Source organism: Sarcophilus harrisii, chromosome 3, assembly GCF_902635505.1.
Source record: "Sarcophilus harrisii chromosome 3, mSarHar1.11, whole genome shotgun sequence".
Classification (NCBI taxonomy): domain Eukaryota; kingdom Metazoa; phylum Chordata; class Mammalia; order Dasyuromorphia; family Dasyuridae; genus Sarcophilus; species Sarcophilus harrisii.
Window position 1 is genome coordinate 517,754,899 of NC_045428.1, and position 27,797 is coordinate 517,782,695.

A 27,797-nucleotide genomic window follows, 5' to 3' on the forward strand; every position below is an offset into this window, starting at 1 on the left:
CTAGCACATTGCTTAATAAAATGCTTTTTGAATTGAATTAAATGTATTCATTTATTCATAGAATCATTAGAAGAGAGATGTTAAGTTGGTAAAGAATTTAGAAGTCATCTACTCCAGGGCTTCTTAAACTCTTTCCACTCTCAACTTCCTTTCTTCTGGGAAATTTTTACTTAATCTTAGCTATATGACTATATAAAATAGATATACAAATCAAACATTTGCTGATTTTAAAAGTCATAAAGAAATTAATTTTAAATCAATTCTTTCATATATATATAATTTGAGCATTTATTAAGGATGAAAATAAATTTGCATACTAATGAGATAGATGTGTTTATTTATTTACAGAGAGAATTAAATTTTGGTGGCATATTTGATACAGTATGACAGAGTATTCAGAAATCTCATAGTGTTGCCAGATTTTTCTGTTGTTGGGTGTTAGCCCCAACAAGCTGCTCACAAATGAGGGTATGTTTAGCTAACAGTGCTTGCTCTTTCAGGCAGCACGGACCAGTACAGATTCCCTTTTAGCCTGCCTTCACTCTCCTACTGCTTCTTAACCATCACGGACTTGGTCCTCCTCCTCCCCACCCCCAACCCCGCCCCGTCCCGTCCCTTCTCTCTAGCCAAGCTCCCATCAAGTGCCTGACAATTACCTACATGGAACACAGCCGAGCTCACATCGCTAGTTCTATTATAAGACAAAAAGGATCCCTGTCCCCCGATTTATAAGCCACGAGGAACTCGGTAACCAGCTCGGGGCTGACTGGATCCCCTGAGCACACCCCGGTGAGCGTCACACAAACCAAATCGGCAGCGTTGAAGAGAGACAGAACTCTGCTCTAAAGTCCAGGTTGGCACACGTTGGGGATGGGGAGTACCGGGAGGGGCCCGGTTTGGGCAGCGTAAGTCACATGACGCTTTGTCAAAACTGGAGCGTTCGGAACGCCTCCGTGTCAATCTGAACGCAACCGGGCTTCCCAAATGGTCTCCCTTCCAAGTCCTGAAAGATCCAACCCCCTTTCAGCTGGCTCCACTCACAGCGTCAGTCGCCAGCGGATAAACTCCACAGGGATAGTAAAAAAGCGCCGATCTGAAAGTCCATCTTCCGCTTCAAATGCTCTACTCTCAGCGTGGTTCCCGGGAGATTATGTGGCAGGATCCTTTGGGGAGGGGAGGAAGACTATGCTTTCACAAAGATGGGAGGAACGAAAGAAAGTTGATTGGATGATCAACCTGTCTCCACTCTGCCCCAATCAAGGTTCCCCCTGTTAATCGCCTTCATGGGAGAAAAGACTGATCTGCGGCGGGCTCACGCGCTCATCTCCACCCCGCGTTCTGACCTGGGTGGCCATCCCACCGCCAATCCTGGTAAGCACCTCTCCGCTTTTGGGAAAGGAAACAAAATTCCCACAGAATTTCAAGACGAGGAAGAGAAGCAAAAACCTATGGCCCAGCACTCTCCGAGTGAGGACCCTGGCGATCGGGCAGGTTTCTTAGATTACATAAGAGCATTATTAGGTCTTCAGGCAGGTAAGGTGCGAGATGGCAGCCCCAGTGGACAAGACTCCTAACCTTGGCCCTGGCTTGCGGGTTCCCAGGACTACGCCTTCCGAGAGAGGGAGTAGGTGTTCAACGTATCCAAAGGAAGGCTTTCCTTCGCTAGTTCTCGAAGAAAGAAGAACCGAAGATAGGCTCTTCGGTGACTTTAGAAACTTTGTGTTTTCCATTAGCCGCCTGCTTTGCTTGGTTTAGACTCCACAAACATCAAACCTCCCTGGAATAAACGGGATACCTGAAATCTGACTCAGATTTTGATGCTCAGTATTTTCTCAATTCCTTCAGTTAACCTCTCCCCTGCGATTGAAGAGCACCACAGAAGAGCAATAAACTCGAATAGCTCAAAACTTAACAGTAATTATCTACTTTACGTAGGTTCCAGGTGCTCTCCTGGTAGCCTCCACCTCCTTTCCCTTCCTTTTGTGTGTTAGCTTCCTTTTTGGTCCTTGAGACAGGATAGTCTTTTGTTTCCTTTCGTTTTGCTGGAATCCCCGAAGCGTAAAAGCAGTGCAGGGCACACAGTAGACGCTTAGGACGTGTTTATTCAGTTTAATTGATCTCGACTATATTTACACAAATACTTGCACGCTCGCACTCGTATTCCTCAGTTGCAGCCCTCAGCCTAGGAGACAATCTTCCACAAGCTGGATTTTATTGAGCATTTATCGTCCTTCCCGTGGGTCTCAAAAATCGTCCTGCTACTAGTTCCGTATCTTTCGCCCTAGAGAGAATGGCAGCAAATGATTGGTAATATGCAAACCTTCTAAGGTAAGCTGGGATGGCGCTTCGGGCACTTTCATGAACCCCAGAGGCTGAGGCGCTTTCGGGACCGCAGGTCCACAGATATCCCAACCCAGTCCCCATCCTTAGGATCAGAGGCCCCAAGGACTTGGTGACGCGGCCTTGGACACTCTTTATTAGGTTTTTCCCCTAGGACAGTTTATCCGAGGGAGATAGGGAGTAAAGGAATTAATCAACAATGAACAAAATGTATTAAAGCACTTTACTAAGCACCAGGCACTTGGTGAAATTAAAGAAACATCTTTGCCCCCCCCCAAAAAAAAAGTGAAAATATTGTCTTTGTCCTAAAGGAACTCACCTTCCAAAGGTTGTGGATCCCAGGAGATTTTCTAGGAAATGAGCCAGGATACTTTGGGGAGAAGGAAAAGGCTATGCTTTGGAAGGAATGAGAGAGGTTATTGGAGGATCGAAGTTGTCGCTCTCTGCCTTAAACAAGGGTCCTCCAGGTAATCACCTTCCGGGGAGCAAGCCAAGTTGATCTGTGGCCAGCTTACATGCTCATCTTCACCCCACATTTCCTTCTTATCACCCAAGTCTAAGTGATTGCAAGCTGAGGTTGATGATTTCCTACAAGGAGCAGGGCTGCATGTACAACTGGAGTTCAGAAGGCTTTGATGTAGGAGTAGAGATCCTGTCTGTTGTCTTCTTACACTGAAAGTGATCCTGTAACTGGGGTTCCTGGGCGATCAATTATCTGGGTTCTGAATACAGCCTAGCTTCAGGAGTCCACGGGCTCTGGATCACTGAGAGGGCACACATTGAATGCTGGGACAGTCTTGAAGCTTCCCCCTGGGCTCAGATTCCTGCCATTTGGAGAGAGACATAATCTCAAGATTTCCTGGGTAAAAGAAGCAATTGAGAGGGCTGTGGAAAAGAATCATGCATTCAGGCCAAAGTAGAATAAAGTTCTCTTCTCCACTTTCAGAGGGAGCCAAGGAGGAAGGTTTTTGTGAAGGTTGAGCATAGTGGGGAGGAGGGTGCCTTAGTTGAAAAAGAGTTCCCTAGAACAGTTAATTCTTGTCAAGACCCTCTTTTCCCAGCTATCTGGGATGAGGAGGAGAGGCAACAGCAAAGCTTAATGCCCTGACTCAGCTCCAAACCTTGGTTAGTCTTTCCATGGGGGAGGAGCTCCAGGTGCTGGCCAACCAGCTGTGCAGGGTTTTCTGGTTTAGAGAATTGCATCTATTTGTTTGTTTGGTTTTTTTTTTAACCTCTGCATATGATTGGCATATTGAAAAGATTTTATCCCTACTTTCTACTAGCTCATAAAATGGGGAAGCAGTAAGAAATTGAAGATTAATTTATAAATAAAACTTTTCTACAATATCATTTACTGGTAGCTATTCATCTTTTGTGGATTCATATTTCTAGATCTCTTATACTGATTGTTAGGCTACTTGAAATTTTGATGTTTCCATCGAAGGACTATGAGAACAGTTCTTTCCCAAGGAGAACTTCATTGTCTCAGTGAAGGAAAACTGCTCAACCTATAATCAGTTACAACTTTTTTTTAGATGATTACTCATATCCACTTAAACTCATATCTTTCTCTCCCAGCTAACTTTATACCTTCCTCATTTGACATTTCTGTATTCTCAAAATATTAGAAATAGCTTAAACTTTGGGGGAATTTGGGAGGAACTTGTGATATCATCTTTCAAAGATTCTTAACCTGGGGTCCTTAAATTATTTTAAAACTATTTTTCATACCTGTATTGAAATATAATTGGATTCTTTGTAATACTATATATTTTAATTTATGTATTTAAAAGCCTTCTGAGAAGATACTTCACCAGACAGCTAATGGAATTTTTGACACAAAATTCTTGACAATCACATTTTTTTAAATTTTTATTTCTCTAAATAGTATTTTATTTTTTCCAATTACATGTAAAGATAATTGTAAACACTGATTTTTATAAGATTTTTGAGTTCTTATGCCCAAAGGGCTTTCAAATTGTGCATACCCTTTGATCCAGCAATGTTTTCAGTGGGCTTGTATTCTAAAGAGATCACAAAAGAGGGAAAGGGACCCAAATATGCAAAAATGTTTGGGGCAGCCATTTTTATAGTGGCAAGAAACTGCAACCTGAGTGAATGCTCATCAGTGGGAGAATGGCTGAATAACTTATGGTGTATAAATGTTATGAAATATTATTGTTCTATAAGAAGTAATCAGCAGGAGGATTTCAGAGAGGCCTGGAGAGATTTAAATGAACTGATGCTGTGTGAAGTGAGTAGAAACAAGAGATTATACACAGCAACAATAAAATGATTTGACAATCAGTTCTGATGGACATGGCTCTTGTCAATAATGAGAGAATTCAGGTCAATTCCAGTGGTCTTGTGATGAAAAGAGCCATCTATAGTCAGAGAGAGGACAGCGGGAACTGAATGTGGACCACAACATAGTATTTTTACTCTTTTTATTGTTTGCTTCCATTTTGTTTTCTTTCTCATTTTTTTCTTTTTGATCTGATTTTTCTTGTGTAGCATGATATTTGTGGAAATATGCATAGAATTGCACATGTTTAAGATATATTGGATTACTTGCCATCTAGGGAAGGGGTTGGGAAAAGGGAGGGGAAAATTTAGAATATAAGGTTTTGCAAGGATAAATGCTGAAAAATTTCCATGTATATATTTTGAAAATAAAAGGTTTAATTTAAAAAAATACCCCCCCCCCAAAAGATTTTTGAGTTCTAAATTTTTCTTTGATACACACACACACACACACACACACACAATCAAACACACACACACCACATAGTGATGAGGATGCTTATATTTAGGCATGGGGCAATTTATGGATGTAGGGGCAATTTTTTGTTATGTTAGAAGAATCATTCTGGTTAGGAGTGGGATTCCTTGTGTTACTTCAGGCACTCAGAAGTGGATTATAAACAGCTTTGTTTCTTAGAGCAGATTTATAGAAGAGTTTGTTCTAATATATTGATTACTTTGGTTCAAAGATACTTGTGGAGTTCCTTAGGTAATGCTGCTTAAATCTACTGGAAATAAGACATAGTATAGTTTGGTAGGATCTTACAAAACCTAATCACATTGGCCTACTAATAATTAGTTCAAGTTGAAAAAGCTAATTCAAATCTTATGGATTTAATAATATTATTGTGAAGACTAAGTTAGCATCCTGGATACCTTAGAATCAGCTGGAGTCAGGATAAGCAAAAGTACTTAGTCTTTATTCTTGGTCTTTAGAGATAGGACTGAATTGGATGGAAACAGAATCTCCACAACCTTCCTTCTTTGTCTCCCACCGGGAAGTGACGCTGGCTAGTCTTACTCCATCCCCTAGTCCCTCCTACAATTCTCTATATACATCAATTATGGAGCCAGCACAGGATAGTGGGAAGGGCCATTTTCCAAGCATATGCTTATAGAGTATCGGCCAATTGGTAGCCTTAAGTGCTCGAACTGACCTCAGTACATCAACTCAAAAGTTTCAGCCCTTTACATCTCCCATTTTCTTTTGTTTTAGAACACAAGGGGTCATATCATCCCTGACTTCTCAGGGAGGGGAGAACCCCAAAAAGGAGGCGATCACTCCTCCACCCCGACTTCTCAGGAAGGGAGGTGAAAGCACTAAAAAGGAGATGCTCATGCCCTCCCTGACATCTCAGGAAGGGAGATGAAAAGCACCAGGGAAGTGGGGATTGCTAGCAGGTTTCTGGGATGAAGGGTTTTAATAGAAACAGCTATGCACAAACTCATCAGCATGGGAGGTATTACACAAGCACATAGCAATAACGAACAAGCTATTAGTGATGACTCTCCCCACAGTCAGTGCAGGCTCAATGTGGTATAACAAACATGAATTGTACACACAAATAGTGATATAAGAAACAATATAAATCAACATGGTATTGTAAAAGATTTCCAGAAGTTCTAGAAGGAGGGTATGTAAATAACCATAACACATACGTCTTCTTCAGCTGCCAAGAGATAATCCCAAACCAATCAACTGTCCATTGCTTCATGTGTCAGATAATCCAATGATCCCCCCAAGTTTTTGAAGTCCTGCAACAATCTTTTTACATGTTAGGGAATCCAATGATTCCAGCAGATTTTGAAGTTCTGCAACAGTCTTATTTCTCAGAAAATCCAATGATTCTTGAGGGTTTTCAAGTCCTACATAAGTTTTATCATGTCTCCTAAGGAATCCAAAGATTCCTGAGGGATTGTGAAGTCCTACAATTTTTGATGTCCATGAGTCAATGCCATAACTGCCAGGCTCTTTCAGTGGTGGTACAGCAGACAGAACCACCTGATATTTCTTAGGTCTTCTTGTCATTTCAAGGGTCTGTTCTGTCTTCCAAATGGATATATAAATACGGTTTGCTGGCACCATCTGATTCCTTCCATCTGTAGAGATACAAGCAAACCCTTTCCCCAAGCAATTAACCTATCTGGTCCTTCCATTCACCACTTTCTGGGTCTCTCCACATCACTTGGTGATTATTTAAAGATAGTGGAGCTGTGCACTGACACTGCCTCTTCCAGTGGGTTATAAAACCACTGCTGGAGCCAGTGCATCTTTGTCAAAATCAAGAAATTAATAGTATAAAGAGTGAGAATTTAGAGAGTTCTAGGTTACCTGTGGCTCTTGTTTCTTTTGTTTTGGAGAAGTGTCTCAATGTTTCTATTTCTCCTCTCTACTATTGCCTGTCCTTGAGGACGAAAGGTATGTTAGTGTGTAAAATCTTATACTGTGCACAAAAGTGTGCAAAATGTTTAGAAGATATATGCAGGTCGATTGTCTTTTTATTGCTTGTACACCCCATAATTGAAATGCTTGTATAAGGAATTAGTGACTACTCAGGCTGGGTCTTTTGTTACTGGTATTGCAAAAGTGAATCCTGAAAAGTGTCTACCAAAACATGGATAAAAGACAACTAAAGATTTATAATGGGTCAACATTTGCAAATTTCATTGGGTCTGAAGCCACTAGGTTCTTCCTGAGGCAGATAGAGCATTGAAAGGAAGAAAGCTGTACAGGCTTTTAATATTTCTAGCTTCTCTCTGTTATTCCAATTGTAAACTTGAGCAGCTTGAGTAACCTGATGATATTTAAATGATTCTGCTTTTTGAAATAAAGGCTATTGGCCAAGCATAGTTAGAAGGTGATCTGCTCTTTGAATTACCATCAAAAAATAGGACCTGGAAGTCTACTATGAGAGTGGATGCAAGATATAAATCTTACCTGATGCTTTCACTTGCTCTTTGAGTTCCTTAAAGAACTGATATATATTAGAGGTACAATTTTATTTGGCTGTGGCAATTCTTTGTACCACACCTACTGAATAGGCTGAATCAGATATATTTATATCTCCTGGATTATAAGTAAGAGCTAGAATGATTGCATACAGTTCTTCTGCTGAGTAGACTGAAAAGGAGTTCTGACTACTCTCTTTATAGTTAAGTCACAAGAGTATACAGCACAAATATTACATTTGACGATTCTAAAGATAGTTAGTCCTTAAGAGGAACTTTAGAAATCTTTTCTTCAAGAACCCGTAATGCTACATTATGTCATAGTCTGTGATCTTTAATGAGACTCATGTGTAAAATTTGGAGCCATGACTAATAAAATTTGCCAGTCTGTGATGGTTTCACAACACACTAATTTGTGCATTAGTATAAAAGGTGTATATATTGTCAGGTCTTATCCTCAGATAATTGTACTGCTTCGCTTAATGACCTTGATAAAATTCTAGCCATAACACTAGGTAGGAGTAAACTTTGTTCTGGTTGTGCTGGGGTTACCTGTCTGTCACAATGTCTCCTTGATGAAGGAACTGTTATGGGTGCCTTTGTGCAGTAAAACTGATATTTCCAAGGATTTTGAGTGACTTTTCAACCACATTGATAAAGCCAGTTCAACTTCTCTCAAAGTTTCTTGAGCTTTTTGTAAGCTGGCATGGTGAGTTTAAAGCTACTGTCTCCCTTAAAATGTCAATGATGCTTGTAACTGACAGGTAGTCAATTCAACACTGGATTCATCCATTGATATCTCCTTCAATTTCTGAAAGTCATTTAAGATGTTAGCTTCCTGTTCTTAAGGACAGTTTTGTATTAGTAAGCACCTTAGGATATACTTCTATATCCTAAATATTGAAAAGAGCATGTCTTTGAATTTTTTCTGAAGTATGTGTAATTTGTAATTCCTTAGTGTTTCTATGGTCTTTTGTAGACATGCTTCTAATATTTGTTCCTCAAGTGCACATCCCAATATATCATCCATGTAATGTAATAACATTACTTTTGGAAATGCTTTTTTTTTTTTTTTTTACTGGTATAAGAGCAGCAGCAACATACATTTGACACATAGTAGGGCTGTTTTTCATTCCTGTGCAAACTGTCCATTCATATCTTTCTCAGCTAAGTTTACTCTGGGCACTGAAAAGGCTAATCTTTTCATATCCTCTTTATCTAGAGGGATAGAATAGAAACAATCCTTAATGTCTATAACCCAAAGAGGCCATTCTCTAGGCAATTGACATTTTGGACATGTGGTATTGGGTCTTGTTCTCCCGCCCTGTTTTCTCATTCTATCTCTATACCAACATTGAGCTTTCAGATGCCTTACTTTACCACATTGAAAGCATTGACGAGTCTCTCTGGAAGTCCCTTGCCAAGAGGGACCCTGTCTTCCCATATTCAGATCTTGGGGAGTCTGCATCATACCCTGGCTCTAAAAGGTATTTGTGCCCACTGTGGCACAGCATCTTATGATCTCCTCTAAAGAAGCATTCTTGTGTAGTCCTTGATTAATTCTTCTATAAACCTCATTAGCATTTTCTTTAACAAGCTGCCTTATCATAATTTCTGTTGCTGCATTTTCACCAATTCTTATGACAGCTGTCTGCAGACATCCCACAAAATCTGGAAAGGGATCATTTGGCCCTTATGCTATTTTTGTGAAGGCCTCTCCTTTGTCCTGTTTACCTGGGATAAAACGCCACACTTTGATAGCAGCAGAAGCAATTTACTCATATGCTGCTATGGGGCAATTAATCTGTACTTAAATTTCTGCATAAGAACCTACACCTGTTAGTTGGGCATAGGTGATTGGAGTATTAATTCCACTTTCGCTATTTTGTTGGTTTTTTATCCTACAGAGCCACAACAAGTTTTGTCCAGGTTCTAAACATACCTGTGATATAAATCCAGTCACTAGGGGTTAAGACTTCATAAGCCAAATTCTGTAATAACATCTTAACATAAGCTGATGTAGCCCATAAAGAATGCAACCCTTTGATGATTTCTAGATCAAAAGGAGTATATCTTCTACTTTCTTGACCTGAAGAGTTAAACTGTTGAATGAGAGGATACATTTCTATTCTCAAATCAGCTGTATTCTGCCCTTCTTCTGTGTCTTTAAGTAGTATCTTTTGCAATCTAGTCATAGGAGGGGATGATTGCTGGGGGGAAGGTACAGATGATATCACTGCCCCTCCCACTCCTCCTCTTGCCTGTACCCTGGAAGGGGTGAAGTTGATGGGAGGGTGTCAAGGACCTGTTCTGGTATAGGAGGGGGTTGAAGCTGGACTGTGAGAGTGAGAATCACCATGTCCTTCAAATTCACTTAAGTCCTCATGCCCTCTGACATTATTGTCATTAATCTATCCTTTGTCTTCCTCTTTTTCCTCACATTTCTATCTGGCCATTTTAAAACTTTTTTTCTATAACTATGGGATTCTTTAAGGCCAATTTGTAGTTGTACAAATAGAATGTTTCCTTGGAAATTGAATCAGGACCATTATCATTATACTATTCACATAGTTGATCTCTTACTAGTTTGCAAATATCTGCCTCTATTTCTTCTTCCTTGAAGAACCAAGGGGACATGCATTCTAATATATCCAAGAGTCCATCAGTCTGCTCCCAAGTTACAATCAATCCCTGTCTCTTTATCAGTCTGAATATACTTATTGTGGTCCTCCTTTGGGATGGGGTTGGGAGTGGAAGAGAATCTTTTCCTAATATCTGCCCCCTTTCAGATAGAAAATGAGAGTTACTAGTTTAGTTTTTAACAAAGTAAATTCCCTGTTTATCTTAAAATACACTCTATTTCCTGGTCACCTGGGTCTTCTTCAGGGAAATTAGGGTCCTTGTTCACAGTTGGCACAAATGTAAAGGCTGGCTATCTCCTGGAGGCTTCAGGATCAGCAGAGTCAGGAGAAGTAAAAGTCCTTGATATTTAGGGAAGAAATGAGAGAAGGACAAACTTGTACGAGCTCCGTACCAACCTCCCTTCTCCTGGTCCTGCTGCAAGTTCAGTTCTCTGCTTCTCACCTCACACCCAATCTCTTAGCTCTACAATTTTCTTAACCCTAAACATTGAGCAGCATTAACAAGAAGAGAAATTCCAAGATATGCTATAGAGTTATTGTCCAATAGGTAATTAGCTTCAAGTGCTTGTTGTCTGATCTAAGCACACCTTTTAAAAGTTTCAGCCCTTTACAATCATGTATAAGGGGTTGACTCTTCTCATCAATACTATGATTCAAGACAATTACAATAGACTTGAATGGAAAATGCCATCTGCATTCAGAGAAAGAGCTATGAAGGCTGAATGTAGATTGAGTATAGTATTATGTTGGAGTGGGGGTGTTTACTTGCTTTTTCTTTTCCCCTTTTGGTCTGTTTTTTGATATATAATGACAAATATGGAAATATGTGTAGAAGGACTATATATGTTTAGCCCTTATCAGATTGCATATTGTGTTAGGGAGAGGGGAGGTAAAGGAAACAGGGAGAACAATTTGGAACACAAAATCTTATAAAATAAATGTTGGAAATTGTATTTGGAAAAATACTGTTGAGGTAAAAACAAACACTTGCTCTACATTTATAATCCTATGACTGACTAAATGTGAAAGAAACATGAGAGGAGATTTGACAAGCTGTTAAATTTATTAAATACAATAGATTCAGCATCATTCAGAACCACCTCAACCTATTTTTACATGAATTTGCTTATGCTGTTATCTAGTAGGGGTAAAGAGGCCTGGTCGATGATTTATCACTATGAATGTCATTCATGAAAGTAAGGATAGTTCTTTGCATATCTGTCTCTTCAACAATTTCATCCCAGGACTAAGTGCATATAAAAACGTTCTTCCTTCCATGTCTTCATGTTGAAAACTCCCAAACATATAAATAGGATATGTTCTACCTGAAAAGCCAGGAACAATTTGATTGCCTCTTTTTCCTCGACAAGTCATAGAAATGGCATCACTCTGACAGTCTATGTCCTATAAAAAGGGAATAATATCAGTTGAAAAGAAAGGATTTCAATATCTTTCCTGAAAGGAAATCTTTACTTGCATCCTATAGAGTTCGTTCTCATGATAATTCCAAAGCAAAAATTTTCTGTAAATAATTATGCTGTGCTTGGGAAAGGAAATAGAATTCTCATTGAAAATTGGAGTTCTCTATTTCAGTAGTTCTATTTTTCTCTAATACACCGCCATATCTGTGTCTAGAGCATCCATTTAAAGGATAAGGAAGCTTTCAAAGCAGAAGATTGCATTTTGATCTTTCTGATTTTAAGTCGGGCAAAATGGCCAACTGAGCAGTGTGAACTCCTCCTGCTTGAAGTAAAGACCAGGGTAACTCCAATTATAAGAATTACTATTCACACATAAATAATCCCTTGTCTTTAGAAGCAGCAATTCCTTCCTGAGCTGTGAATGCCCAGGTTTCTCTATCTATCATGGCCTGAGTAAAGAATTAAAAGTTGTTTTCCCATTAAAAAAGTCCTCATAAAACTAAAAACTGTTCATTATTGGCATAGTATAATTAGCCAATGATCCAGTTCTCTAGTGTTCTAAAAATCATAAGTAAGTTGGATCATCAAGGTCCTTAGGGTTTACCTCCTCAAATTCCTTCACTCCTTTAGATCATCATGCAGAAAAGGAAACACTGGGAGAAAATTATGTCTCCATGTGTCTATTAACTGGAGCAACAGGTTCTTAAGGTACAGATGTGTGTTCCCCAAATATTTGAAGGTTTATTTCTTAATACAGATCTTTCTGAGGAATCTCATCTCATAGGGCTGTCAGGATCTGAATATCAAAGTCTTAATATGTCCCACCATGTCCAAAGTGAACATACAATAAGCCCTCAAAGGAGAGGACCCATTAAATATAGTCATGCATCTCTTAGTTCCTGGATTTTTATTTCATTTCCAAAACATATTCTAAGATAATAGATTGGGAAGAAATCTCAGAAGTCATTTAATACGACACAGCTTCCATCTGTCACACTCATGCAGAAATAAAAAGTTAGAAAATGAATTTAAGGCTACAAAGAAAGTGTCAGGAATAACAGAATTGTTTATACTTTTGATTTAGGAACTTCTCCTTGGACTACTATATTCTCCAGTGCCTCGTCTATAGTGATCATCTTACATATTTTAGGATAGAGGCATATAGTATTGTTTACTAAAATCATTTTCTGTCTAGTCTCTTAGGAAAACACTTCTGAGTTCTAATACCTATTGTTTTCTACTCTTCATAAATGAAGGTCTATGAAGAAGGTCTATAAAGTTACTATATGCCAAGAACCATATTCAGATGTCCTAATATCTCAAACTGACCCCCAAATCCCCTGTGTGTCTCCTATATGCCCTACTTTCCTGCCTCCAAGCAAGATTTCCTCCTGAAGCTTCAATGTTAAAGTAGGAAGAAGAAAAGACAGAGCTCTCAACTAATCTCATGGAGTTTGTTCTTCCCTTCATGTGCTTTTCTTCTCATTTTTTCCCCAACACTCTACTCTGGGTCAACTTCTCTCTTCTGTCTTTTGACATGTTCCAGACAAATGAATTTATCTATAGTATCAGAGTTTGAATAGCAGAAATATTCAAGACCAATCACACTTTTTATAGGTAGTTTGCCTCCTAGCACTTTTGAGAGGAAAGCTTAAAGATTCTAAATCAAAGGACTTTACTTACTTTCAAAAACTTTTAAAAATTCGATTACCTCATTGATATAAGAAACATCCAATCTTGTTATGAAAGGTTGCAAAGTCAGCCGAATACAATTCCTAAACAAAAGAGAAATCAATCATATTGGACAATCTGTGCCCTTCATTGTACTAGATGCCATATTTCCTGTACCTCTGAGTAAAAAATGCCTTCTTATTAGTAAGTTCATTTCAAATCATTTCAAGAACGTGATTTTCTCCATGGGAACCTAACCTTTCTTTAACCCTATGAGACCGGGAGTGTGCCACATGTGTTTGGCTTCACTTCTGCAATCCCAGGAACTAGCCACTCCTTGGAACACAATGGATGTCAGTGCGGGTTGGCCCCCTCCCTGATATCTATATTAATCAAGTTATATCTTGAAGCCCATCTGTCATTTCCTTCTCCTATATATATATATATCATTCTATATGTAAGCAAGTTGACTCTGTGCCTTCTTTGTTTTCAAGCTCTATAAAAACTGTTCAGTTTAATTGTCTTTGGGCTTCACCCACAGAAATAATAATCTGCCTGGGATGAGACTTTGCCCCATCAGTTTGAAGACTGCAGAATGGGGCCCCCAGCCACTTTTCAGTAGGTGCTCCCTTGAATCGGTGATGTTCTTTCTTTCTTTTTCTTCTATTTTAATCATAGTTGTCATTATTCTTTGTCTTTTATGTATTATTTACTGTATTGGTTGTTATTGTAGGCAATCTATTCCATGTATTGTATAATTAAATTTTACTTTCACTTTAATTGAGTCAGAGAGCGTCATTTATAGGAGTGAATCTGAACTTTCCCCTAAAATCACATAAAAACCTCTTTTGAGTGAACATGTGGGTTCATTGTCCCCCAATCCCTTACCACCAGCCCCAAACTAAACTACTTATCATTTACAAAGAAACATACCTTTCCAAGATTTCTGCCATATCCTGGGGGGAAAAAATGTCAGTATAGTTTATGAATTATTTCTCCTAAAACCTTTTCAGGAGTCTCTAAATCTCCATTGCTTCTCAGTCCTAAGCAGGGACTTAATCACTGCTCTTTTTTATTTTCCTGATTTCACTGACCCTCAACTTGGAAACCTGGATTCTGCATACAAATTTGCTCACTTAATTAATGACAGACTTTGTGCAAATACCTAGGGACCAAGACCAAACCATTAACCCAGCTCTCAATGAACTCACATTCTAATGGGATATATGTCTTGCTTTCAAAGAGCTAACAATCTAATGGATCATGCAATGTGGTCTTGGTAAGTAAGGTTAATGAACACACTGAAGGGACAATATAAGACTATTGAATTACTGCTTGGTCCCAAGCCAAGTTTTAAGATTTAATTGAGGGAAATGAGGTTGTGGCAATGGAAGGAGGATGGAGTTCTAACTTACAACCAAGATCATTTCAAATCTGAACATTATTGGGCAATTTCTTAGGCTGGTTTCCTACAAAAGCTTAGGGGCTTATAACGACCAGCCATGAGTGAGGGTTGGGAGTAAGGATGGGGGTAGGGGCCAGGCCAAATAACTTCAGGAGACAAACCAAAACCAAAAAGAGAAGTCCTCCTTAAATTAATGAGATTTGGCTTTCTTAAGAGATTTCTAGTCATCCTTATAGCAGCTTCAGCATTTTATGGTCTAGAGTTGGTTTCTAGACTTGGTTTTGATGCTCTTTTATCTCTGTTTAGCAATCTGTGACAATTTAGGATAGTTAAGAAGAACCTTTTACAGGAGGGGGTGGGTTAAAGCATCCATGGAGCCTTATTGTGGGGTCCCTTAGTTGGAAAGTATGAAATCCCTCAAACCAGTCAACAATCAGGATTAAAGATCATCCTGTTAGAGTATTAGACTTTGGTGTCATACCACTATGCTTTTCATGAACCTGATAGTTTATATTTTTGACCTTGGAAGCTCAAAATGAGGTCCCTAAATGGGCATTTGATTCATGGAACCATTTCTTTGTTTTACTGCCATTCATGTCCAAATATTGGGCATTCTCAGTATTTTCAGAAAGGGAAGGAGGACTCTTGGTAGGGCTGAGCTGGGGTGGGGAACCACATGTTGGTTGAAGAAATTGCTTGGGGGCAGGATTTTGGGATGCCAACTGGTTGGGGGAAGGCAGTGCAAACAAGACTCACCCTAGGGGACTTAATTTCCTTCCTGGGTGATTTATAAAAAATTTGTTGATTAATTGTTGTGACAGAGAATGAAATTGAAACCTACTAGAACTGAAATAATTTAGAAGGAAGTTTAATTAATGTGTCCAGAAAGAGAAAAGAACCACAAAACCCAAAAATAGCTTCCTCACAATCCTCAGTTTGGTTACGTTACATGTTATATGGAATTCAAACAGTGAAACAAGGAAATGACACTTGACTGTCCAGCATGGAGGCAGTTTCCAGAGAAGACACATAAGCTGTTTGAGATGATGCTGAGAGCAGGATGAATACAGAGAGGATTGGCAAGATTTACATGAACTGATGCTGAGTGAAATGAGCAGAACCAGGATATCATTATATACCTCAACAAAGATACTGTATGAGGATGTATTCTGATGGAAGTGGATTTCTTCGACAAAGAGAAGATCTAACTCAGTTTCAATTGACCAAGGATGGACAGAAGCAGCTGCACCCAAAGAAAGAACACTGGGAAATGAATGTAAACTGCTTGCATTTTTATCTTTCTTCCCAGGTTATTTTTACCTTCTGAATCCAATCCTTCCTGTGCAACAAGAGAACTATTCGATTCTGCACACATATATTGTATCAGGATACACTGAGACATATTTAACTTGTATAGGATTGCTTGCCATCTGGGGGAGGGGGTAAAGGGAAGGAGGGGAAAAGTCAGAACAGAAGTGCATCGGATAATGTTGTAAAAAAAAATCACCCAGGCATGGCCTCTGTCAATAAAAAGTTATTAAAAAAAAAAAAAAAAAGAATCAATGGGGAAATGATGCTGAGAGAAAGCTCCCTTAAATTAATTAAATTTGGCTTTCTCAGAACATTTCTGGTCAGTGAATTCTGAGTTAAGCATTAAATAAATTTGGTCTGTGTACAGGTCTGGTATCTCAGCCAATCCGGGATAGATTTAAATAATACAATACAAATTTCCTCTAAGTTAATTGCTTGAGGAATCATGGAACCCCAAAGGTCCCTTCAATCCTTCCCCACCCCCCTCTGAATCCACCCAATATCTGACAAAGTAAGGCCCATCTTTTGTCCATGAATAATCCTGGCACCATCCATAGAAAGTCCCCTAGAAACCAGTAGCTTGCACAGTTTGTAACAATAATGCATCTGGAATGCTGATGGTGATTTTCAGATTGGATCTGACTCCTCCTATAATATCTGGCTCACATTAGTCTAAGGCCTGGTGATCACAGTACAAGAGCCTCAGTAGAAGACCGTCTGGTTGCCCTGGGTCCAGGGGCAAGTTTGCATTGAAGGAGATGCACCCCCACACAGGACCTAAAAAAGACCAAAATTTGACCACCTCCCATCCATGTGTTCTGGGGTTTGCTAGTCTATTGTTTGCTAGCCCAGCCATGGGCATCTCTGACAGAGTTTACAGATTTCAGGAGGCCTCAATGGTCTCCAAACATAATATTCTTTTGGATGAAGATGGGAATCCATCTGAAGCTGGCCAGAGATGGAGATTGGTGAGGCAGTGATAAAGGGGAATCTGAGCAAGGTGGCACAGTGGATAGATTGCCTGGGTTGGAGTCAAAAAGAATCCTCATCCTGAGTTCAAAAGTGACTCCAAAAATTTACTTGCAATCCTTTGCAAATCTAGTGACTGACTGTTAGTTTCCTCATCTGTAAAATGAGCTAGAGGAAAAAAATGGCAAACCACTCCAATATCTTTGTCAAGAAAACTCCAAATGGGGTCACAAAGAGTTAGACAATAAGTAATAATGACTGAACAAAGAATCCCGTTCATAAGAGAGTACTTATGTAATTCCAAACTTTAGAGTCCTTTCTTGGGGCAGACTGGGAGCCACCATGGACTCCCATCACTCAATCCCTTATTCACAAAGTATATTAGTCTTCCAAAAACTTGCACCACAGCTGGTTCTACAAATAGTTGTGTCTTTGAAATCATGACAAAATATAAATAACTCTTGATTTAAACAACAACAACAACAACAACAACAAAACCCTGTAATTTAAAAAGACGAGAATTGGTAATTACTACCTAATTATTCTTAGGTGCTAAAGAGATAGGTGAATTAATTTGCCAAAAGTCAATTCTCTCTTCCTCCTCACCCAAAACAAAAATTTCAGCTTAAATGATAACCTTTGCCTGATATCATTGGCAGCTCCTCTCCCAAACACTTTCAAAGCTAGGCTTATCCCTTGTATGTAAGCAAGTAACCTTGTGACTTGATTAAATACTAGTTAGTTTTCAAGTTCTCCTTTACTATTAATGAGTTCTTAAAAGGGTGGGATCTTGTTTTTGTCTTGTTCTGTATTTTCCCCCTCCCTCCCAGGCATAGTACAAATGCTAAAACTTAGTCATCACTTAAGAAGTAGTTGATTGATTAATTGACTGATTGATGAGTGGAACACCTAGATTCATTCTGTGCCTGAAGGAAAAAGAGAACAGGGCAACAAATCAAAAAAGAGTTTTCTTGGACGGGAAAAAGTACTTAGTATTTTACAGTTACTTCATCCTAGCAATTCACACTGATTATGTGGGTGGAGAAGTGTATGAGGAAAACATATATAAACCCCAGATCCCACTCTGGTGTTTGTGCTGCTTTGGCTTAAGACTTTGGAAAGCTAGATTCCAGAAGCTCAGAGGTTTGGCAGGATATTCAAGGTAGGTGTCCCTCTGAGGAAAATTCTTTGCTATTGAAGATCTACAATTCTGATAGGGCTGGAAACCTTAGAGGTTATCTAGTTTCATCATCTCATTTACGAAAAGAAACTAGAATCCAGGAGATTTTTTTTTTAATGACTTGGCCAACTTCAAAAAGATAGTGTCAGAACTAGAATTTGAACATAGTTTCTGACTCCTAATTTGCTTTTTTTTCCCCTTTGTATTAGAATGTTCTATTTATTGCTATTAATACTTATTATACTTATTTTTATGTAAGTGATATAATGTGTAGAGCAATGGGCCTTGAACCAGGAAGACGTGATTCCAATATCTAGTGTCAGATATATATTTAACTGTTTAATTCTGGATGAGTCACTTCACATCTGTTTGTTTCAGTTTCCTTGCCAGCATAGTTAGGGAAATAATATCCCCTAACTCTCAGGATCATTGGGCTGATCAAATGAGAATTGTAAGTTTCTGTTACAGTGCCTAGCACATAGTAGGCACTTAATAAATGTTGAATGATTAATAGTTGGTGTAGGCCAGAAAATTCCAATCTGAAACCAAAGTAATGGGGAACTCCAAGCACAATCAATTTATTGGGGAATCCAGAAATCCTGAATTAATTGAATCCAAGATTTTTCTCACTATCAAAAGATCCCTTTTCTTGGGTGCTAGCTATCTTTTTACACTTGGGAGAGCAATGAAAATAAGAGACATTACAATTCATTGCTTGGTCAGTACCAGAAGTGGAAAAATCTTAAGGTTGTCTACCAATCATAACTATGTCAGTAGACTTTTCACAATTCATGAGATCTTCAATAGGTCATAAACTCCAAATAATTCAAAGATTCTAAGACCCTTTAAACAACTTCTCAGGGCCTTCTAGAAGTCATAAAACCCCTAATGTTTGATTTATACTATCCTAGAGATTGAGGAAGTTGTGGGTTTGAAACAAAAGTTACTAAGGAGTGAACAGAAGTGGTTCATTGATTGAGGGCTATTACACAAGCAAATGAATCCTATTACACCATGTCACCACATCAAGGAAGGGAGTAATGCAACAATTATGTGCTGATTACATTGCTATCTAATAATAAGAAACTAGGTGATAAATATGATACAATCATACAATCATACAATGTATGGTGGATTAATCATTCATAATTCTTATCCCAATAACAACTTAATCATATTGTATTTGATTCACTAATATAATGTTGATATACATCAAATCATAACAAATTGAATAAATACTGATTGTTTTGAGTAAGAGTACCAAAATTATCTCAACACAGGTACATTTCCAGTCCTGGAAACAGGAGTACCTGACTGGTTCTGCACAAGTCACTTAGCCTCTTATCTTGAGATTCCCCATCAACCATGCAGATAATAGCATGTACTTTATAGGGGTTTTGTGTGGACCACAAAGAATAATGTATGGCAAACATCTTAAAACTCTAGGTCAAAGCTAGATGTTACTACAAGGTGACACATTGTTTCCATCCTTCCAACTGATGGTGTCTATAATTGCTGGAGACTTTGCCCCAAATTTATGGGGTCTGTCATCAGTTATTACTTTGCTTGCTATGATGTTTCATGAAATGCGCTTGTTTTAAACTACCAAAATAGAGTAGAGATATTCTTACTATGTCTCATTTTTTCTCTTCAGGATTATGGCTGATGAAGTACAAGAAGGTCTCTGTATTAATTGCTCGAAAGAAGACATTAATCTAATCAGAGTTGAATGTGGACATAATATCTGTATGTCTTGCTTCAGGAACAAAACCTCTCCACCTTTATGCTGCATTATATGCTGGGAATTTTCCCATCTAAGAACTCGAGTTGATATGGCCATGTACCCTGAAGGAGAAGGCATGTGTGAGATACACAGGGAAGACCTGAAGTTATTCTGTGAAAGGAAGAAGACCCTACTCTGTGTGACCTGTTCTAAGTCAGGAAGTCATGATAACCACATACACTGGCCCATTGCAGTGGCTGCTCTGTGCTACAGGGTGAGTCCTGCACAAATCAATGTCATTCCTCCAGGTGACTTAAGGTATCATTGGCAATGACTTCTCCATGTACAATTTAGTGTTTCCTACATAAGTCTGTCTCTTGAATCTGAGTTCTCAGTTATGTCAGAGTGGAACATAGCTTCTGTGACTTCCCTACAAATCAATGAAATAGTACTAGCTTTATACTATAGTTCTAGGTCACAGAACACAGGATAAGAAAAAGGATTTCTTAACAGTGTTCATTCCTGTTTATTTTACAGAAGAAGCTCCTATGGCAAATAGAAGTCTTGAGCAGAAATCGTACAATAGTTCAGAAAATTCTATTAAAAGAGAAGGAGCGACCTCTGGTCTGGGCTGTGGCATGGAATGTAAGTACCTGTCTCCATCAATAATATATTGCATATCCCTAATCTCAATTGATTTTTATTAAAAGCCTCCCATCATTATTAGACTTGTTAGGAAAACAAGGAAAATTGAGATTCATAGAGTGTCACAAGAGTTCAGAAATTTGAATCAAATCAATATCTTCTGACCTGAAATCCAGTGCTGGGTTTAAAAGTTGTCTCTTGCTGGAGATGATATCTATCTCTGTCTTCTTGGTTGAGCTTTCTGATCTGTGTTGCTCAGACTTAGACCCCCTCACTAAATCAAAACAGAAAAAGTTGAGGTCTTCAGGGAGAGACTAATAGGATTCATTTGACAAATAAGCTTTGAGCAGCAAAGACTTTGCTAATATAATAGTGTGAACAATTACAAAATTGTCTTGAGAGAGTACTTGGAAAAGAGTGACTCCAATTATCTTTCCACCATCATCTTCTTTAATAACAGTCCATCAGTAAACACATATTAATCTTTTCCTATATTTTAAGTACTGCAATAACGGATGGAGAGAAATCAAAAGGCAAAAAATACCTCCAGCCCTCGAAGAACTTAAACTAATGAGAAAGAAAACATGAAAACAGGCATATTTGATCAAGATATATACAAGATAAATTGAACATCATAATAGGAAGGAGGAACTAACATGAAAAAAGATGGGGAAATACTCCTTGTTGAATGAAGGATTTTAAGTGGAGTTGGAAAAAAGTTGGGAACCCATCTGTCAGTGATGAGGACAGAGTGAGTTCCTAGAACTGGAGAAATTTCAGTGATAAGGGAATCTGTGGATGAGGCCATTGTCACTGAATCTTGGAGCACATGAAGGGCAATGAAGATGAGGAAGACTGGAGAACTTAGATATATTTCTGATATATTTCCAGGTAGGCAGATATATTTTCAACCTTATACAGAAAAGGCAAATTATGTTTAGGTAGGTAAATAATGAATTTCATATTGCTGGTGAGGAGATTGCTATAAATATAGTAACAGTTACACAATTTAGATGCATTTAATGAGAACAAATGATTTCACTGGGTCAGGATTTCCCGGAATCTAACTGGTTTGAGACTAGTAAGACAGAGGAATGTGATGGCCTGCTTTCTCTATTATGTGCTATAGAGATTTATGAGGATCAGGAAGGATGAGTTGCCTACTGTGAGGAAAGTTCATTCATGAAGGTAATGGACATTGCAACCTTTAGGAAGTTACATGACCAAAGATACAGAAACAAAAAATCAGGTTGACTGCAGGCATAGTCTGGAAATTGGAAAGGCTTCTAAAAAGGTAGTTTGGCTCTAGTTCATGGAGAAAAGTAAGTTTCTGTCAAAGAAGTATCAATTATTATTAACAGGATATAACAACAATATATATAAACTTCTTTAAAATAACATTTTATTTTTTCCATATGTAAAGATAATTTTAAAAATTCATTTTTTACAAAATTTTGAGTTTCAAATTTTTCTTCCCTTCTTCCTAAAATAGTAAGAATTTTAATAGGGGTATTGTTTGTGCAATCATGTACAAGTATAGGTGCATCCTAGACATGTTGTAGAAAATAAACAGACTAAAAAGGAAAAAAATGCAAAGTTAAAATATCCTAGCAATTTCCAATTTTTTACCACTACTAAAAAAGGCAATATAAATACTTGTCTTCTCTGCCCCATCCCCCTTTTTGAGATCTTTTGGAATACAGGCCTAATAGTGGTATTGTTGTATCAAAGGGTGTTTTACCATTTCGTTTCCCTTAAGTCATAATTCCAAAGTGGATTTTAGAATGGTTAGTTCAGTTTACAACTCCACTGATAATGAAGTGTTTTCCAATTTTCTCACATCCTCTCCAAAATTTATCATTTTCCTTTTCTGTCATTTTAATCAATCTAATAGGTTAATAGTTTTCATTTTCATTTCTCTAATTAAGAGTGATTGACAGCATTTATTTTTGGTATGACTATAGGTAATGTTTGATTTCTTCATCTGAATTACCCGTTCATATCTTTTGACCATTTATCATCTGGGAAATAGCTTATATTTTTTATAAACTTGAGTTTCTCCATATATTTGGGAAAAGACTTTCAGACTCACTTGCTGAAAAAAAATGTTTTGCAACTAGCTGCTAGGAAAAGATTTTCTGCAGAATATTTAAAAATAAATTACCCCCCAATGGGGAAATTATGAATTTTATTATGAAAAATTATGAAATTATGAATTATAAAAGATTCACAATCAAATTCAAAATTTACATGTTTCATGGATGCTGAGGGACTTGGGAAGCTTAAAAGTAATTTTTTAAAATGGAGAAATGAAAAAATCCTGGACTCAGGAGTATTAGAGGGAACTTTAGGAATTAAGAAACCATGTTTGGAATAGTGAAGGAGGAAAGTCTCTCCTATAAATTAGAAGGTGGGGGTGGGGGATAGTAAGTATCAAAACATGGGGTCCAACATTAAATTAAACTTGAAAGCACTGGATGAAAGATAATTCTTTGGGAATAAGAATGAAGAGAAAGACAAATTGAAATTAAGGTGCTTGATGGTCTTAAGAACTATAAAAAATTCAAATTGGAAAAGTCCTTAGATGTCATCCATATATAAAAAAGCTCCAGTTTTTTGTCCTTGCTAACTTTGTGGAGGTCTTCCGAACTGGGCCTTGGTTTTAGCAGGATAATCACCACAAGAATAGTCAGGAATAAAGTCTAAAGTCTTTATTGCATCCTTCAGTCTTCCAGTCTGCACCAGTAGTCAGTCAGTCAGCCAGCCAGTCTACAGTCTCTTCACTCTTCTAGTCAGCCTTTCAGCATCCTGCACATCTCAGTCTCTAACTTTGGTCTGACCCTGACCTCTTAATTAATCTATTACATCAGTTCATCATACAGGGTAAAAGCCAATCATTATATCACTAGGGAGCCATTATCTCATCAATTCCACTCAGTTAATATCTTTGTTGTAAGATTACATCAATCATACTGCCTCTTAAGTATACCTTTTCAGAGTTCCTACCCTCTACAAGTTTTAAAAAATAAAGCTCAAATCAGAGGCTAAGTAACTTTCTCCCAATTCACACAACTGCTAGAATAGGATTCCTAGTCTCTTGATTCCTACTTATCCCAATGTTCTTTGTATCACATCACATTGAACAGTCAGGGAAGGAGAGAATTGGGTGCTGCCCTTGATATATTATTGATACCAGCACAACACAAATGGGCTAGTGGCCATTGAAAATAGGAAACAGAGTTGCTGATAATTCAACAGATTTTTATTTAAGAGAAAGCATGCTGGTTATATATATCAAAACCATGCGTTATTATGAAAAGCATTGCTTTGTGACCAAACCTAGTTTCTGTTTTTTATGATCTCTCTGAAACATGTTAGTTTCTGAAGACTCAATCTTTGGTAGAGTTCCCAGTACCCCAGTGGTTGTGCCAGGATATTGTGTTTTCTTATGATTTCTTGCTTAAATGCACCCTTCATTAATCTTAGGAGGAGGGGAACACCAAAGTCTCTAGCTTCCTGGGAATTCTCTATAATGTATCACTAATATCTCTCTCTTCAGGACTTTACAAACAGAGGAGGAATATTTCAGAAGGTACTCAAGCAAGTATGGGAATATCTGCCGTGGAAAAAAGCAAATGAGGAAAAATTCATTGTGGGGAAGAACAAGAAGTTCAATGAGCTCAATCAAAGGCTGAAGGAAATGGAGACTATCCAGGAACATCAAGTCATGCAGAAAAAGAAGGAATGGGAGACCATGATGTCTAACCAAAGTAGATGCCTAACATCCATGATTACTGAATTGGAGGAAAAGTTGCACAAGCCAGATATAGCAGTGCTACAGGTGAGACTACAGTAAACTCATCAGTGGTCTTTTGGGATCTGTTCTTGTTTGTGCTATACATATCTTCTGTTTCCTGTAGGGAAAAGAAGGAGGTTCACTCTTGAGATGGGACTACAGACAGTTTGGTTTAAGAGTAGCCTGGAAGGCTCCAGGTATTGGTGGTGGGGTCAAGTGATTCAAGAATCTGAAACCTAGGAATCCTGGTTCCTCTCATTTGAATTTACAATATGTGTAAGCAGCAGCAGCTGGAATGAAAGGCAGTGGAACATTCATGGCTTCTCTACTACTGGAGATAGTTTCAAAAGATACTCATTGATTTTTAGATGTCCTTTTATAATTACCAATATTTTTTCTTTCTTCCCCTCCCTCTCCTTATGATAGAGAATACATGAATGGACTTTATCACAAGTGAAATAAAACAGAAGTGAAATAAAACAGATTGTCATCTGGAGTTTTTTCTTGACCATACTTCTAATACAACACAGGAACTATTCAAGCACTTCCTAGCATGGGAAGAAAATCTGTGTGCAGAATCCACGTTTCCAAGTTGAGGTTCAGTGAAATCAAGAAAGTAAAAAAAGAGTAGTGATTAAATCCCTGCTTAGGACTGGGAAGTTATGGAGATTTACAGGCTTCTGCAAAGGTTTTAGGAGAAATGATTCATAAACTGTACTGACCTTATTTTTTTTTCCAGGATGTGGCAGAAACATTGGAAAGGTAAGTTTCTTTCTATATGATAGTTTAGTTTGGGGCTGGTGGTAAGGGATTGGGGGAGATTGAGCCCATATGTTCACTCAAAAGAGGTACAGGAAACAGGGCATTTAGCATAAGGCACAGATTGTACAATATGAGTGATTTCTCTTCTCTTTTAGGAGTTGTATTCAGCTGAATTTGCAACCTTTCATACCAAGAGTGGATGTTTCTTATATCACTATGGTGACTGAATTTTTAAAAGTCTTTGAAAGTAAGTATCAGTCCTTTGGGCAAGAATCTTTAGGCTTTCCTCACAAAAAGTCCTAGAGGCAAACAATCTACCTATAAAAAGTGTGATTGGTCTTGAATGTTTCTGCTATTCAAACTCTGATGCCTTTGTCTTCATTTTGGGAATTACTCCTACTATAGATAAATTCATTTGTCTGGAACATGGCAAAAGGTGGAAGAGAGAAGTTGATCCAGAATAGAGTATTGGAGAAAATGTGAAGGGAAGAACAAACTATAAGACTTTGGTACTCAGATCCTGACAACCCTATGAGATGAGATTCCTCAGAAAGATCTGTATTAAATAAACCTTCAAATATTTGGGGAACACACATCCGTACTTAAGAACCTATTGTTCCAGTTAATAGACACATGGAGACATAATTTTCTCTCAATGTTTCTCTTTTCTTCATGATGAACTATGATGATTTTTTTAAATGGGAAAACAACTTTTAATTCTTTGCTCAGATCACGATAGGTGGAAAAACCTGGGTATTCCCAGCTCAGGAAAAATTGCTGCCTCTAAAGACGGGGGATCATTTATGTGTGTATAGTAATTCTTATGATTGGAGTTACCCCAGTCTTTAATACAAGCAGGAGGGGTTCACACTGCTCAATTGGCCATTTTGTCTTACTTAAAATCAGAAAGAATAAAATGCAGTCTTCTCCTTTGCAAGCTTTCTTATCCCTTAAATGGATGTTCTAGAAATAAATATGGCAGGGTATTGGAGAAAACTTTAATTTCTGAAATGGAGAACTCCAATTTTTAATGAGGATTGCTATTCCCTTTCCCAAGTATAGCATAATTATTTACAGAAAATTCTTGCTCTGGAATTATTATGAGAAAGAGCTGTATAGGATGCAAGTAAACTTTCTCAGGAAGAATATTGAAATCCTTTCTTTTCAACTGATAGTATTCTCTTTTTATAGGACATAGACTGGCAGAGAGAGTCAATTTCTATGACTTATCTGAGGAGAAAAAGAGGGCAATAAGAATTGTTCCTGGCTTCTCAGGTAGAACATACCCTATTTATATGTTTGGGAGTTTTCAACATGAAGACATCGAAAGAAGAACCTTTTTTATATGCACTTAGTCAACAATGAAATTGTTGAAGACGATGGATATACAAAAACTATCCCTACATTCAGGAATGACATTCATAGTGATTAATCATCTACCAGGCCTCTTTACCCCTACTAGAAGGACAGCATAAGCAAATTCCTGTGAAAATAGGTTGAGGTGGTTTTGAATGGTGCTGAATCTATTGTATTTAATAAACTTAATATCTTATCAAATCTTGTCATGTTGCTTTCACATTGAGTCAGTCATAGGATTATAAATGTAGAGCAAATATTCTTTGTTTTTTCCTCGATAATATTTTTCCAAATACAATTTACAACATTCATTTTTGTAAGATTTTGTGTTCCAAATTGTTCTCCCTGTCTCCTTTACCTCCCCTTTCCCTAAGACAATATGCAATCTGATATAGGTTAAACATATGTTAAAATACATAATAATGTTTAGAAGGATTATATATGTTTAACTCATATTTCCATATTTGTCATTATATAGCAAAAAAGACCAAAAGGGTAAAAGAAAAAGCAAATAAATACCCCCCCACCCCAAAAGGTGAAAATACTGTACTCCAATCCACACTCAGCCTTCATAGCTCTTTCTCTGGATGCAGATGGCATCCATTCCATTTCCATTCCAAGTATATTGTAATTGTCTTCAATCATAGTGTTGCTAAGAAGAGCCAAGTCCCTCATACTTGATCATATATGTAGCATTTGGAGATGACACATTTTTGTCATTGATTTTATCTTGGTAACTCCTATATGAAGGAAAGGGAAAAGATCAGATCCCTTCTCCATTACCCAACTCTTACCCTGCCCTATTAGAGATGAAACAAGATCTACTTTTTAATTTTTTTTTTTTGCTGAGGCAATTGGGGTTAAGTGACTTGTTCAAGATCACACAGCTAGGAAGTGACAAGTGTCTGAGACCAGATTTGAACTCAGGTCTTCCTTACTTCAGGGCTGGTGCTCTATCCACTGTGCCTCCCAGCTGTCCCTACTTCTTTATTTAAAGAGTGATGCCTCAAATTGTTCTTCCTGCTTCCAGTCTGTTTCCCATCCTACACTGGGGGCTTTTATTTTGCCTTCAAAGGACCTTTTGATATCTGGCAAAATCTCTATTTAGATAGAGAAACTATCTAAATTTGTGGGGGGAATATTGTATAACTTAATAATAAAATTGTATAACTTGCTGTTATAGAAGCAAGATTGAGTTCTTATTTTTCAAGCTTTTCCATTTCTACAGGCAATTTTTTGGGTTTCTCATCCCCCTCTAATTGAGCTTTATATTCACACTGAGTCGGTACCAATGTTGTTCAGCTTCCTTTAAATTTCTTTTCC

The 27,797-nt window shown here is 37.9% G+C and overlaps 2 protein-coding genes across 3 annotated transcripts in view; one reads left to right on the plus strand and one right to left on the minus strand.

Annotated features, from left to right (window-relative positions):
* Positions 1 to 27,797, minus strand: part of LOC105750097 (tripartite motif-containing protein 64-like) — a 95,277-nt gene that overhangs the window by 28,633 nt on the left and 38,847 nt on the right. The window lies entirely within an intron of this gene.
* Positions 1,284 to 26,473, plus strand: LOC116422597 (tripartite motif-containing protein 43-like). The gene is made up of 8 exons (XM_031961441.1): positions 1,284 to 1,533; positions 2,329 to 2,452; positions 19,847 to 20,189; positions 20,453 to 20,560; positions 24,120 to 24,401; positions 25,096 to 25,118; positions 25,274 to 25,398; positions 26,310 to 26,473. The coding sequence occupies exons 1-8, from the start codon at positions 1,284 to 1,286 to the stop codon at positions 26,471 to 26,473; spliced, it is 1,419 nt and encodes a 472-aa protein (XP_031817301.1).